At 34.8% G+C, this 15,613-nt stretch overlaps 1 protein-coding gene across 1 annotated transcript in view; it reads right to left on the bottom strand.

Annotated features, from left to right (window-relative positions):
- The window catches only part of NTNG1 (netrin G1), a 171,162-nt gene that overhangs the window by 36,420 nt on the left and 119,129 nt on the right, over positions 1-15,613 (bottom strand). The window contains exons 5-7 of the mRNA XM_034063872.1: positions 15,009-15,035; positions 4,935-5,000; positions 3,016-3,075 (exon numbers count right to left, since the gene is read on the bottom strand). Of these exons, the coding sequence (XP_033919763.1) occupies positions 3,016-3,075; positions 4,935-5,000; positions 15,009-15,035 (153 nt within the window). The remainder of the gene's footprint in view (positions 1-3,015; positions 3,076-4,934; positions 5,001-15,008; positions 15,036-15,613) is intronic.

The following is a 15,613-nucleotide window of genomic DNA, read 5'->3' as shown; positions in this document are numbered from 1 at the left end:
ACAGTCTTCCAATACCTAAAGGCATCTATAAGAGATCTGGAGAGGGACTCTTTTACAAGGGCATGTGGTGACAGAACAAGGGAGAACGGCTTTAAACTGAAAGAGGGGAGATTTAGATTAGGTATTAGAAACAAATTCTTTACAATGAGGGTGGTGAGGCACTGGCACAGGTTGCCCAGAAAAGCTGTGGCTACCCCATCCCTGGCAGTGTTCGAGGCCAGGTTGGATGGGGTTTTAAGCAACCTGGTCTAGCGGAAGGTGTCCCTGCCTGTGAAAGGGTTTTGGAACTAAACGAGCTTTAAGATTCCTTCCAACCTGAACCATTCTATGATTCTATGAGTTGGGCTGAAGAAACTTATAATAATTATGAAGGACTTAGTTTGATGTACACACATGTCCATAAACACATGCAGAACTACTACCCAAGTTCAGACATGGCTTATCAATATTAAAGGTGAACACTACGACCAATTCTTATACTTGATTGCATTCCTATGGGTACTGCTGTTTTGTAACAACTATACTGTGTGAAAGAAAGCCTTTGTCTCAGTTAACTTATACTACGATATAGGAAATCCCTAGGAATTTTGATCATCAGACTAGTACATGGTGCAGAAAAAACCCAGTTAATTCAAAAACAGTCAAATATCTGTTCAAAGATTATCAATGGTGCAAATGAAAAAAAAAAGACATAGCAAGTAAAGATTAAATAATTTTTTTGATAATTTTAACCTTCTCCCCACCAGTATCCCCATTTTGCAAGCACAATGGTATGAACTTATTTTGTTTACTGCTATTGGCCTAAACAGTGAATATTTTTCAACATCCCTCTGTGTTTATATAAAAAATTAGGTAAAGGGTCACAGAATCACAGAATCCCAATGGTTGGAAGGGACCTCGAAAGATCATCTAGTCCAACCCCCCTGCAAGAGCAGGGTAACCTAGAGTATATCACACAGGAACTTATCCAGGCAGGCCTTGAATATCTCCAATGTAGGAGACTCCACAACCCCCCTGGGCAACCTGTTCCAATGCTCTGTCCTCATATGAATGGAATTATTTTCTCCACTGGTTACATGAAGTGCTACCTTATACCAGTCAATGCACATACATGAGTCGACTCTCTACATAGCATGTAGAATTTCATTCAGCATTGTGCCAGCTGGGAAGCTAACAGCTATCAATGCTGTATGGCCCTTCTATCTTATCCTGTGGTTCACCTTAACCAGCACACTAAGACCACAAAGTAGCCTGTTAGTTAGAATTGTTAGATGCATATCTAAAGACCTCTGGCTATCAGCCCAACCACTTCCATGTACTGGCAAACTCATGCAATCACTGAGAGAGATGGGGCAAAAGTATCAAAATCAGGCTGCAAATGGTTTATTAACAATAAAATGACAAGAGCTTACAGTGCTAGAAAATGCTGCCTTCAGTTCTGAGTACCACATGTGAGAAGACAGATAAACTGGAAACAGTTTAAAGCTGAATTACAATAAGGAGTAAGTGGTTTGTAAAAAAAAAAATAAGACAAACCCCAAAATGAAGAGTTAAAGACAGATAGTTTTAATGTGAAGGAAAAAGGGGTAAGAGATAGCCACATTGGATTTGATAATTGTTTCTGGATGATTCAGGAATTGTCTAATCCCTTGCCAACTCACAGAAGGATTATCTGTTTGAGCCTTTAAAGACTACTTCCAAGACAATGATTCTATTGCAACAATCTTGATCCTGTTGTAGAAAGCATGATAAAATTACCCATTGAAGGAGGCTCATAAAGAGGTATTTTTAAAAATATTTTGTTTTTTTTTTCTATAAATTGAATACTTTTTTTCCCATTACAATGCCATGCATTTACATCTTTGAGATGATGTACTATTGTGTTGTGGGGACAAGGTTCAGCTGAAGCTTCAGCTGTGACCAGTAAAACATGAAACATTATCACATGAAACAATGGCAAACACACATGGAAAGGAAGCATAATTAAACTAAGCTAATGCATGAAACAGCTACAAGTGTCATTTTCTAATTAAAAGCACGAAGAGTATTTCAAGAAAAGTGCATTCAAAAATAATGAAAATATTTTTTCTTTTTGATTTTCCAGTAACTGTGCTCCTCTATACAGTAACAAAAAGCAACAAAGATTTCATTGTAACCTTAAAAGTGACCTGATTCATAAAAAACAGTATGGCTCATTATCATGATCTCATCAAACGGGTCAAACTAAGTTCAAACACTTCTTAATATCCCTGTTGCTTGTTAATATCTATTTCATGAATAATGAGATACAATAGCTACAGAAAGACAAAACATCTTCATACATGCTCTTTACAGAAAAATTGATGAAGAAAAACAATGAGATCATCTCAGGATTCAGACTGTGAATGGCAGATATGCAAATGAAACAGGTTGCTTCTAAGTCAGAGAGAATATTGGCATCCTTCATTATGCCCACATAATTGCATTATTTTGATAAAACACTGAAACATAATATCCAAATGTAACGCTTACACTCTGAATTTGTGCACTGTTACAGTAAAATGAAGATGTCAGGCACACTTACAACGCATTAAAAGACATATCTATGAATTGCGCTCCATGGCATTTACAGATACTTCTTGAGGATATGGACAATTGACATTTTATGTGTTGTTTGCCCTCAACTAATCTGCTTATGTATTCTCTTTTACAATTTATGTATATCACTGAGGAAAACAAAGAGTCTAGCAAACATTTGCTTTATAGGCGATGATCTGAATGGTCATATTCATCCATTTAATTTCTTTAAAAACAAATGCCATGTCACTTCATATGCCAGCAGTGACTGTCTAAGCAGCACATTTATTTATTTTGTACGGCTTATGTTTATGCAACTTAATGCTTCTGTTGTTGTCAATGAAGATGTCTCACCAGTAAGCTGATGGGTACACTTCACAGTATTTCAGATTCATACAGTGCAATGTTTTCACAACATAGACCACTATGGAATCACTGTATGAATCCAAGAATTCCTACCTCTCTTGTGGTTTGCAACTTGAACAGAAGAAACAGTTGACATAGCTAATTTGGGAGCAACTGGATAGGTAATAAAATGAACAGTAAATTAGAAAAGGTATCATGTAGGAAAAATCAAAATATTAAAATAAACTTCTTACTTTTAAACTAGCTTAACAATGATTATTGTTTTGTAAAGAAAGGGTGAAAGTTAGGGAAAGTTAGTATGTACTGTCAACTTGAATCATTTGATCTGTAATATCCAAGGTAAAGAAAGGGAATGTAATTCACTCCTACACACTTTGGCAGCTTTATGTTTGAGTTTATTTGATGATTTCTCCCAGTCCATGGCCAATGATAACCAGAGTGGTTGCCAAAGGGTTTTATTAAAGTCATATGTATATTTATTCTGGCCTAATAGCATCAACAATGAAAACACAATAAAATAATCTTAGGTATAGACAGATTTCTGTAATTATTCTCTTCATACACTATCCTTGACTGAAGGATTTATTCTACAATAAACATAAAACACTAACAATACACTGCAAACACAAAAACTGAATAGAAATGATTCTAAGTTTGTGTTTTGTGCTCACTAACAAAACATAAAAACTAAGTTTATTAAACCTCTTATTTTTATAGAAGAAACAATAATTTTGTTCTGTTCAAGACATATTTTGCAATGGAGTTAAGTCTTAGATCAGAAGCAGAATAATTAAGCTATGAAATCCTTTAGATATGCTAAGTATAATTTCTTTGGGCATGCTTTGATTTAAAATTTCTATGAATAATGTAGGCTAATCTTTACAGAGAACAGGGGATCAGAGATCAGTCTGGCTTTTTTTTTGTTTAAGGACCACATGTAAAAGCTTAGAAAATATAACATGGTCTAAATTAAGTTATTGGAATGCTAAGTATCATCAGGGTTATTTAATTCAAAATATATGTGAATAAAGCAAACTAAAATACTTTGCTAATACTTATAGAAAGCACAGATCAATTAGTATTTTCTATTTTGCTGGGCACATAAACTCCCACATATAACATGGTAGATTTTATACATATGTGCATATGTTTTGATTTGGTCATTGTGAACAATGAATTTAACTACAGCCTTTCCAATACAATTCTCCAACAGATTCCCAATCTTGTTCAGTCTAGTAGCTATTTTCTAGATCACCTTTTCATTAATTTTATTCTTAATCTGTATGTGTTATAGTATAGAATGGACTCCCCTTGAACAGTCAAAACAAACCATAGGCCAGATTTCTGAAGGGATTTTTTTGGGACTATGGGCAGTAAATGAGAACAAAAGGACATTGCTTTTTATAATGGACAATCATTTTGAAATGTGAAGTATAGCTGAATGCAACTTCAAGTAACAAAGAATCTTACTTTCATTAGTCACCTTAAAAAGTTTATCTTTTAGTGCTAATCATCATACCATAGTCTGAGTGATTTTTTTGTGTGGCACTCATTGTAGAGAACTGAGTCTACCCTGCAGAGAACTTGCTTGTATTGTGGATGGCACAGAACCTGAGAATGCTTCTCAGCTCACTTGGGAATAGAGACATTAAAACTGGGTTTGATGAAGACAATGACAATCTTTCTCATGCAAAAATCTCAAAACTTGCTCAAAATATAGACTGTGCTGTCTGAACAAGTCTAACATTATCTAGCACTTTTGGTATGTCAGTTTCTGGAATCTGTGCATCTGCTTTCCTAAACTTTTGGCAGTAATGTGCATAATCTGGGTGTTGAAAGACTGCTTTTTCAGGTGAGTTTTGGTTTATGGTTATTTTCTCACAGGATAGCATTACTTAGCAATAGAAGAAAAATGAGTTGGATTATAATTGTTACTACTTTTGCCACCATGTGGGACTCCTTGAAAGCAATTTCAGTAATTTTAGACCACTTGGAATTTTACAGCATCCTACCTTGGTTTGGTTTAGAAACCTCAAGGGAAGAAATATTCGGCCATATCCTATCAAACTTGGGAGGATCTGCATGCATCAGGAAAAATCAGGTTTTGTTATTTACATCTGTGATATTGTTCTAAACAGGCAAGCACATGGACAAAAAAGACATAGATTACAGACATCCATTACTGGACTAGTCTAGGTTGCACTTGAACAGTACATGACTCCACAGTGAACGAGAAAACAAGCAATTGATGATTCCCAAAACACCAAATGTACATAAAATACTTTGCATAACAATTTATCCCCTGTGGTTAAATATATGTTTTTTCATGATAAGAAGATACCCTAGACCAATATATATGGTTCTAACACTAGGATCAAAACAAGAATATATTCTATTAAATCTGCTCTACAGAGATAAAATGACAGTATCATACAAATATGCATTTCTTACCAAAGAGACATATCTTACCGTACCATCCTGTCTTAGTACTCTTTTGAGTGAATTATGTTTCTGTTAGCAGAGGAATGTATTTACCAGTACAGTGGGCCTTTTCTTTTGCTCTCATGCTTTCTTGTGTTGCATCTATTAACTGTCACCTCTGCTAACATATTTTACAGCTTGATTTTGTAAGAACATGAAATGTCTACTTTTCTTAAAAGCCCAACATAATGTGTTACTTGCATGAAGCAGTTCATCTCTCAGAGAAGGAATTAGCTGTGACTTTTTACAGCTTCATCTCCTTTGGTCAATGTTTTTTGGAGCTGGGGTAGTTGGGAGTGATAGCCCTTAGCAGAATGCTGCTGGGTGTTGGAGCTGAGAGTAAATTAAGGGTATGTGGGCTGTGGGGGAAGGAAAGAAAACTTTCCTCTGAGCCCAGATCTGGGAAATTGTATTTATATTCTCTGTATTGCTCTGTCATAATCTTTTTTTCTGTTTCCATCCGCCTAACTTTGAACATCAGATTTGGACCACATGTTCTGTGAGTACTGCAGTGGTTGGTTCTTCCTAAGCTGAACAGAATTTCCCTAATGGTCACATCAGCATGCATAGTGGTAATATTAGTGGGGAGAGAGCTATTTCTTCATCTCTACCTACAAGGAATTAATCTGGGTATTGAGTAGATTACATTTGTCACAACTTGGTCAGCATCAAGGATCTGGGCTTACAGGTCTTTCTGAAGAAGGTGTGTTTCACTGTTAAGTCCATCTTAGTGGAAGGCCTGCAGGGAAGTGATAACAAAAAGTTGGGACTTTAAACATTTGATGTGGAAGGAGGACATCCCATAGTATCTTCTGACCCATTTGTCAAGGGTGAAGAGAAACTGGTTGGGTTGGACTGTCTGTTCCAAAAGTTTTTCTACATAGAGAACAATTCAAGGAAACAATCATTACTTGCACTATTTACTGTTAGATAGAATCTGCAAAGTTGTGTTATAATCACATCAGATTCTTGAATTTTTGTGCTTTTTTCTTACCAATCAAGAAAATGGAAAAACTGAGTCTGTTTGGCAGATTCTCCAACAGCCTATGCATTGATCAAAAATAATATGCTTCTACTGGTCAGATCCACCAATTCACACAAATAGGAAGTGCAAACACAGTAGTCTGAGTGTACAACAAAATGTATCTAAAAGCTGTACTTAGTGAGCTGGCATGATAACTGTAGCCCACTGAAAGACTAATTCCATACACGTGAGATACCACCTTCCTCCTCCTTCTCCTGCTGAAACACTGACTGGTTATGTTAAAAAGCTTCAAGCATACACTGACAATTACTCACACAGTGAATTCACTGTTAAAATTTTGGTCAATTTAGGATCAGTTAAACCTGACTTAAATATTTTAAAGGGTTTGGACATTAGATAATGCATATAAAAATCAGTAAGTATAAAAGGAAAAACAGTATTGATCACATTGTCCTGCTTTCCCCTGAGCCTTTTTCTCTTTTGGCTGTTGTGCAACATCAGGGTTGTTGCAGAAAACCTTTTGTAAATACAGTGTGAACACCTACTACAAAAATCACATGCATAATGATCTAGGTATTACCAGAAGTAAAAGAAATAGTGTCAAAGCTTTATAATGCCTTAGAACTAACCCTCTGGAATATTCTGTCATTTAATAAACTGTAGGCCCTATATATGATGTTGGATTTTTTACATAATCTGATTCATATAATATATTAATTTAATAATATATTAATATATAATAATATAATCAGTAATACTTAATATATAATCTTATTCTAATGATTTCCCCAATTAATCTCTTGTCCAAATAAAGTAATTCCTTGTATGACAGAAAAATCAGAGTTGCATATTTCTTAGTAATCCTATAAATGCTATAGATCACTGCTTGTTTTAGCAAACTTACTTAAAATTGAAGTTGTGACTTACTGCAAAATCATAAAAAATTCCCTGACACGTTAAATTTGATCATATTGAGCTGAGTTTTTAATGGGTACCCAAAACAATAAAAAGCATTTTTATAGTGCCTAACAATTACCAACTGTGTATTATTACTAGTGATTTTTGCTAGCTATTAGCAGTAGTTATAACCATCTTAAAGGGACTTGTGGTGGTCATTTGTTTCCTCTCTTTGTGCATAGCAGGGTCAACTTTGAAGTTAGATGAGATTGTTCAGGGTCATATCCAGCTGAGACCAGCTGCTGTCTTCAGTGTCTCTGGGCTGTTTGGTAATGTAGTTAATGCTCCCAGAGACTTATGGCATCTGTTGTTGGCCTTTTTTTTTAATCTTTGGTAAAGAGATAATTTTTTCTTATATCCTTATTCATGGAATGTATTATCACCGTTATAACTAAGACTACAGGAGGTTTCATGAGAAAGACCTTCCTTCTTATCTTTGAAAATTTTTGGGTTTTTGTTTGTTTGTGTGATTTTTATTTTTTAATGGTGATTAATTTAAATGCTTTATCTTAAAAGGTATGTGCGATGTCCAAGTCAAAGAATATTGACTATCATTCCCACAAATATATTGGAGCAGATGAGTCATCCTTTGAACAGGAACTGGGAAGATTCATTTAGCAGCTAGTTATTCTTTTATAGGAACTTGTGAAAATATTTCTAGTCCTCAGTGATTACCTCTAAGGGTTTTATTTATAGAGACTAGATAAAGATTTTAAAGCTTTTCCAAAACACTTCTATGTCTGGACACTGTATTCTGTAATTAAAGTAATTATTTACCTGAATAATTAATGAATTTTGGTGTAGGTGTTCTCTAAGATATGCTAAGGTCTACTGTAATATATTCTGGGTAAACAAGGCTACAGAAATGAGAAAAAGTTTCTAAAATTATGTTCTAGTGTTATTTAAAAGTGAAGCTAACGTAAGCACATTTTAAGTGTAGAGGTGTGTGAGCTAATGACTGAGCAGAAAATCAGATATGACATTTTACATTTGCATTGGAAATGCATGCATTTTTAGTTACTATTGTTCCAAAGCCAATTATATACGGAAAGTAAGTACTGGAAAAAAAAAATAAATCTTACTTTCATGAAGTATGGAGAAACTGATTGCATTATATTTATTAAATGCGTGACAGTTTTAATTTTTTATTTTTTTTCCCTTCTCCCAATCCTTTTTTTTTTATCAGAATTACCTCCGATATTGAACAAAGGAAGTCTGTCTCAAATATTCATTGGAACTGTAGTCTGCACCATGAGCTACACCATGGTTTCAAACTGGGGAGATAATGCAAATGAATGGGTAGTTTCAGCCTGGTTCCAACAAGACAGCTGCACATGAAAAAAACCCTGTCATGATGTTGGCAGAAATTATTCAGCACTTTGTTGGTTTCTCACTCCAACCAAGTACTGAACTGGCAGTAAAATTAAAATGTATTTCCACTGAGAGGGGCTGTCCTTCCTCAGGGATGAAGAACGCAGATGATGGAGCACATGAAGAATACATTGCTGCCTGGGCATCTCTGCTCTATGGCAGACAAGTGTATTTTCATCTCCTAAACTGTTTCTCCTGACTCAGTCCACGAACGGTGCATTTGCTGAAAATTACTAATCATAAATCAGTAAGTCTTAAATAATGCTCCCTTGAAGGGCAGAGAGGGAGCACTTGTGTTGGCAACTATCATTACTTATTTAATTTATAATAACAAAAAGGAACCCTAAATGAGAGACTCTGATGAAGATGTTTTTTAACCTTCCTTCACCTTCTGTATAAAACACAAATAACATTACAAAAATTGCCAATGTAAGCTTAATGATTATAGTAGAGATCCATGATTCTAGCAATAGAAAACTCGACTTTCCACTGCCCATTGTAAACCAAGAGTAGTTGGGAGTAAATATCTATTCTAAAATATGGATGTCTGCTAAGCACAATGGAATTATGACAGTGGTTTTTAGGTGTTAATTTGAGACAAAAATAATTAAGAAGAATTAAAAATAATGCTCTCTGAAATCAATGGCAGATTTAGTAACTGCTGGAATAATCGGGTGTGTTTTTATTGGATCATACTCCATCACTTCTTGCAAACATCACACTATCATTATTACACCATTTCTATATCTTTAGGTCCGCTTGAATGAAAATCATGATAACCTATCTCACAGAAAATTTGCCTTTCAGCGCTTTCATAACACTGCAAAAGCTAATTCATCAAAAGAGAATAAATGCTGAAAGGTTTGGTGTGGGTTTTTTTTGTTTTTATTTTAAATCATCAATTTATTTTTTTAAGTTACAAAAAAAATATTTGGCCAAGGTTAGGCAATCTTTTTTTGGAGCAATGTAGGAAGTTTCATACCTGTTCCTTTGAAGAAAGGAGAATTCTGCATAAATGTGAAGATGTGGTTGTTTTATGGCAGCTCCTCAGCCATAACAGCTTTTATAACTGTTGGAAGAATTTAAATGCAATTAGTCCTTTACGTGTAAACTTGTCTTAGAGGAAAAGAAAGTGATCTTTTTAGTGGCTTAAAAAAATAAATAAATAAAATGATCCAGCTCTGGAAACTTTTAGATATCAGAAAAAAAAAATCCACAGATTTTGACAAATGTGTTGGCTAATTCTCAAACTAATGGGGTATGAGAGAGTATTCTTCAAGTATTTTCACTAAAATATTTGCATAAGTGCACAATAAATTCTAATATTTTTGGAAGAAAATATTTAGGTACTTTCTCAGGGCAAAAAAAGTAAATTATTCTGTTGATAGTTTGCAAGGGTTATTTCTTTCTACTTTGGTGTTTTTTCCTACAAATATGCTGAAATTGGCTGCTTGACTAGGATTACTGTACAGTAATTCTCAACTGATGAAGAACAGCAAATCAAGAGACTTTTTAAAGAATCAGAAAACCTCATTCTTCCCTTATACTCTATGAAATAAACTGATTACATGTCTGAGGGACAGAAAGAAAAACAGGAGTGGGGAAAAATATAGCAGTGCTTTTTTTTTCCCCAGCTATTTCTCCCCAACCTTAATAATTAGATTTTTAAGTATCTTTGTGGATCATATCTGCTCTCTATATACTTCCTTGAATAACTGCAGCTAAAGTTGCATATTGCAAGTTCAATGTGTTCTGCATGGGTACCATGGTATATATGGAAATGTTGATATCTCATTTTCTGTAGAGTGCTATCGCTTGATTGTTTATGACTGGTTAAAACAAACGTAACTGTTAACTAAATAATTTCATGTATATTACAGCAAATCATAAAAGTGTTGAAAAGACTATTTGATCGATACACTGTTTTTAACTAAACCAAGATGGTGAAGGTAAACTAGGATGAAGAATGAGAAACAATACTCAACTTCCAGTGAGTGTGTCTACTAGACTGGTGAGAATGGCTCTTCTTATCTGTTCAAATTGGTGGATCTGGCAAAACAAAAAGTGAAACAAATGCCACCCCAAGAACCTGCCAGTGCTCCCTGGAACAGTGCTGGTCGTTTCTGACCCTGCATTAAAAATCAATTGGCAAAGAGCCAGTTTCTGTTCAGGGCTGGGGGTCGGCACAGGCACTCTACTTGCTGGACTTCAAAGGTGAAATTCTAGTTATACAGAAGAAAAACTGGCTTTATTGTGACTCCTACCTGGTAAATAAACTACTCATAATGTTTTTATTTGGAGTGATTAATTTCTTTCAGATCTAGTGTTCAAATGTGTGCATTATATCACATAGGCTACCAGTAGTTTCTTCTAGCCTGATAATGTTTTAATATAATGGAAAATCTAATTGTTAAAGTGAAAAATTCCTAGTGCTTCAAAGTATTTAAATAAAAGAGGGAAAATAAATACTGTTACTGGCTGTTATTATAATCAGTGACTTAGATAAGGTGTTCACAGTAGATTACGAGCCTGATTAACAGTATTATTTATTAAAAAGTTAGATTTGGATAAAATTGAATTAAAATGAGAACATTTTGCTATTATATCCAAAATAATATATATAGTCTGAAGACAATACTTAAATGCTTTAAGGAGTTAAATATCTTAATGGTCTCTCAACAGCACAGCTCTCTTTGTAAAACTTGACCTCAGATAATAATAGAAAAATAACATACAGCCTAGTTATGCATGTTTATATCCTGCTGGCATATGTGAGTGTTGTGTATAAACTCTAGTCCAGAGCTTGGCACTGTAATGGCTTTGATCCCATGACTGTAAATTTAATGAGACAACTTCTCAGTTACTGCAATGGGGCAAAATTAGGTCCAAAAAAGAGAGGAAAAAAATCCACTAGCATTTGCTCTCCCAATCTTTTAAGATATATATTTACCACATTAAAATTTCATAGCAAGTACACAAAACAATTAAAGCTACACTCATCCTGACATTATTTTAATTCCAGAAAAATACCTACTAGATCTCTCAAGGTTAAGAAAACAATAAAGGAGTGCCCATTCAGTTTTGTTTTCTTTTTTTACTTTTGTGTCTTGTACTTATTATCATAAAAAAAAAGTTTCTCTTATTTGAAATTGGCTATAAAGAAGAACAAAACCATACAGAACAAAGCAGAATATACCATTTGATGATCATGATTGCATCTTGCACTTGGGTGCAGGGTCTGTCTCTAAACTCTGACTCATCTGCCACCAGCGGCCTTTAAGGTGATAATCACCCACACAGAGTTATTTGCACATCATGTCTATCCTCTCATGTATCTAATTATACCCTTTATAACAAACTGTTTAGCATAATTAGTGGAGTTATGCTTTACAGGGAAAAAGACAGAAGTTATAGTTTAGAGAGGCAACTTTTTGAAGGCATACATGTACAGATTAGTAACTTTGGTATCTGGTCACAATAATGGACATTTTGATGCATCAGTCTATGTAAAATCATACAATCATTATTTTAGCAAGTAAAATAATGTCGTTTTCAGGATATTTACATACTGTATGTAAGCATTGATTAAATTTATGACATGGTTTTGGGACTCATTAATTGTTAACACTTTCACCAGTATTTTTCCAGACATGGCTGAAAAATGTTGAAAGGGCCAGCGCTGGGCTCAAGAATGCTGGAAATGATAAGAAAATCTATTTTTCAACTGATAGACAACAGCAGGTACAAATGATCTTAATGGGAAAGCTCTGATTATTATTTTTTTTTTCTACTAGATGATCAGAAAGGATGTTTACTTAATGACCACCATTTCTTTGTGTTCAAATTTTAATGAAGAGCTGCTTTAATACAAGATCCTTTGAGACAGGAATCTCAAAAAGGTATGGAGAATGATACATATATGTGCACACAGGTAAATCTATTTTATTTTTCTTTCTTGCTTTCACTGCAGTTTTAAAAGTGTTGAATAAACGTCGCTTGCAGAGGAATCTTCATACGCTGGCAGTGCTGCCTTCATACCCCTATGCCCCAACCCCATCCTCATTACATACTAGGAAGAGCTTGGAGCACACAAAAGCCAATACCCCCTCCTCCTTTTAGTGTTTGCTGCCAGGCAAAATAAAACCCAAACTGTATTTCCTGAGAGTAACTCCCTGTCCCCATATGGGGAAAAATTCTACTGATATGAACACAAACATTGCATTAGCATAGACAAAAGAAGAAATCATGCAGATCCATTAAAGCAGCCACAAGTAATTAATCTTGTTTGTTTTTATGTGTTAATTGTACTTCTGCTAAATTCTGATATGAGTATAAATTTATGGGTTCTATCCTTGCTTTACATTAATTTTGCTATTTCTGTCTTGAACGAAAGATGTTCAGAACATTGAGCAAGTACAGCTATTTTCCCCTTGAGCTATTTTAGAAAAAACCATGAGAATACCAAGCAGAATATCAGTATTTACTTGTACTCATTAGGAAGAGATGCTCATACTTCATCCTTTCCAGGTAGGCAAAGAAATCTGTTGAATTCTACCACATATTATTCCAAGACATTTACAGTAGATTAAAAAGAAAGCATATATTTCCTATGGAATGTTAAGTAGACTTTTTCTCCATTTGTAATAGACAAACTGTACTAATCACCCCAGTGTAAAATACGAAGAGGTCAACAATGCATCCTTTCAGGTCACCGTTGTTTAAAATGTATGTGAGTTTCCCTATTAAGTTTTCAAAGGCCAACATCTGCTGATGCTCAGAAATGATAGATGTGGTGACAAAGGCTGTATGGAGTGTGAAGTGAAAACACAACCATGTAGTTCATGCAACACAGTACTAAGAAACTATAGCACAATAAAACTCCAAAGAGCTATTTTCCCATTCATCCAATTTCTGTTATTAATGGCAGGAATATTCCTGAGAACAGTGACATAAATGTTTTCTCTTTCATGTAGTTTATTTTATTATTGTCATTAATAATAATAATAATTTATAAACACAAGGTTTTGAAAATAGCATATCACAATGCATTTGTAGTCATGCAAATACCAAAGACAACACTACATAAGGAAAATTACATTATTAAGATGGAAGGCTTTCATTTGCACATTATTGTCATTGATGCTGTTTCGCTATTTAAAGCTGCAAAACAGATGCCATGGCATTCAGCTATTAACACTGCTCTCATTTTAAGGAGGCTAGTTTTGGTGCCATTGAACTTGCTGTCTAGAGCTTAACAAATCAGCACCATTCATGAGCTCAAGTAAACTGAGCTGATTTATAAATTCACAGACCTAGCTCTGCATCATAAGAAGTGAGACAATTTTTATCCAAATTAACAGAAGCTTTTCAGTTTGGTATCAGGTGTGGCAAATTGCATTTTACTACTGTGATGTTTTTATCATTGTGATATTCCCATATCACGCCTCTGCGAAGCTGAGGCTGCAGAGAATATTCTTTCAGTTAGCCGCAGCAGGATCCATTTCTACCTCCCTGCTTTATTTGTGATTAACTAACATGGTATGACTGCGTACACTTCTCTGTTATGGAACTCATCTGAGACTCACAGCTGAGTTACTGTGCACTTAGTCCTTTCAAGTGTTTTATTTGCTTAATCATCTCTTTCACTGATATAGCAGTTCTTTAGGTAATGGTGTTATGGTTTTGTTGTAGCTTAAGTATCATATTTTGGTGCTTTAATTACATACAAGGGAGCAGATTTTGGTGAAGGAACGCAATTCTGTTTATTTTGTGGAGTAAAGCCCCGCTTAAAGGCTGCTCGCATTAATGCAATGATTCCAGCAGATACACTGTATTTGGTAAGCTACTTCATAAAAATGAAAACCCTTCCATATTCTCTTTGAATTTACACACACATGCATGAAAATTAACAGTCTTGTACTTCTGTTATTAGCAAACACTCTTTTTTCCTCCCCCGCTCCCCCACCCCCAGAAGTTGCTCAACAAATATTTTCTGTGGAATGCTGTTTTAATTTTCTGCATAACTCTTAGTTTTATAGCACTTGGTTTTCACCTGCTGATCAGAACTGATCAGAGAATTTGTGGTTGAAGGCAGATGTGTTATCTGGAGTGACGATCTCTCTGACCATCTAATACAGTTACATGTCAATGCAACAGAGGAAAGCCAATACATAGCACCTGCACCATAAAGCCCATTTTCAGAGAAACATTATCTACAACAGAAAGGGATGTTGGGAAATTAGATCCAAGAAGCTTAATGACAATGCAAAACAAGACGGGTTTTATTACTTACTACCAATACTGGAAATACTGGGTATACCTGTAGGGAAAGAAAACACAAAGAAAGCATAGTTAGCTATTTGCTGAAGTTGGCTGAGCTCTTGTATCTAAGATTCTAAACCCAATTTTCTCCTCATTTTCAGAATGTTATATCAATGCATAGTTAAATTCAAGTAACTGCTAATATGTATCCAGCTCTTTACAAATGCAGTCTTTAGATTTTTCAGTATGAGGCTGCAGAGACCACTAAAATGCATGGACAGATGGGAATTTCTGGGACCTATACCAGCTCCCTGAACTTCATGAATTTGTTCACAACAGTTTTATATTTCAACTAACCAGTCATTAGGTTTAATGCTCTAGATAAAAATATCAGTCATGCATGTATTACGCAGATCTAGGAGAAGAATTTAGCCAAGGGATAGATGCACTGCTAACTGCTTTGGCCAGCTGCTTAAATCAGTTGATACCTTCTGTTTTATTAACTGTATATAGCTGTTTCTTCCACTTTTACCTGACAGTTGTCTAAATTAAGATATGGAAAAGCAATGTAATTGAACAAAACAATCTAACGTGTTAGGTTGGTCATATTGTCTAAGCCTTTCCTTGATTTTTAAA

This window comes from Melopsittacus undulatus, chromosome 6 (genome assembly GCF_012275295.1).
Source record: "Melopsittacus undulatus isolate bMelUnd1 chromosome 6, bMelUnd1.mat.Z, whole genome shotgun sequence".
Taxonomy (NCBI): Eukaryota; Metazoa; Chordata; class Aves; order Psittaciformes; family Psittaculidae; genus Melopsittacus; species Melopsittacus undulatus.
This window is presented reverse-complemented; position numbering and strand designations above follow the sequence as displayed.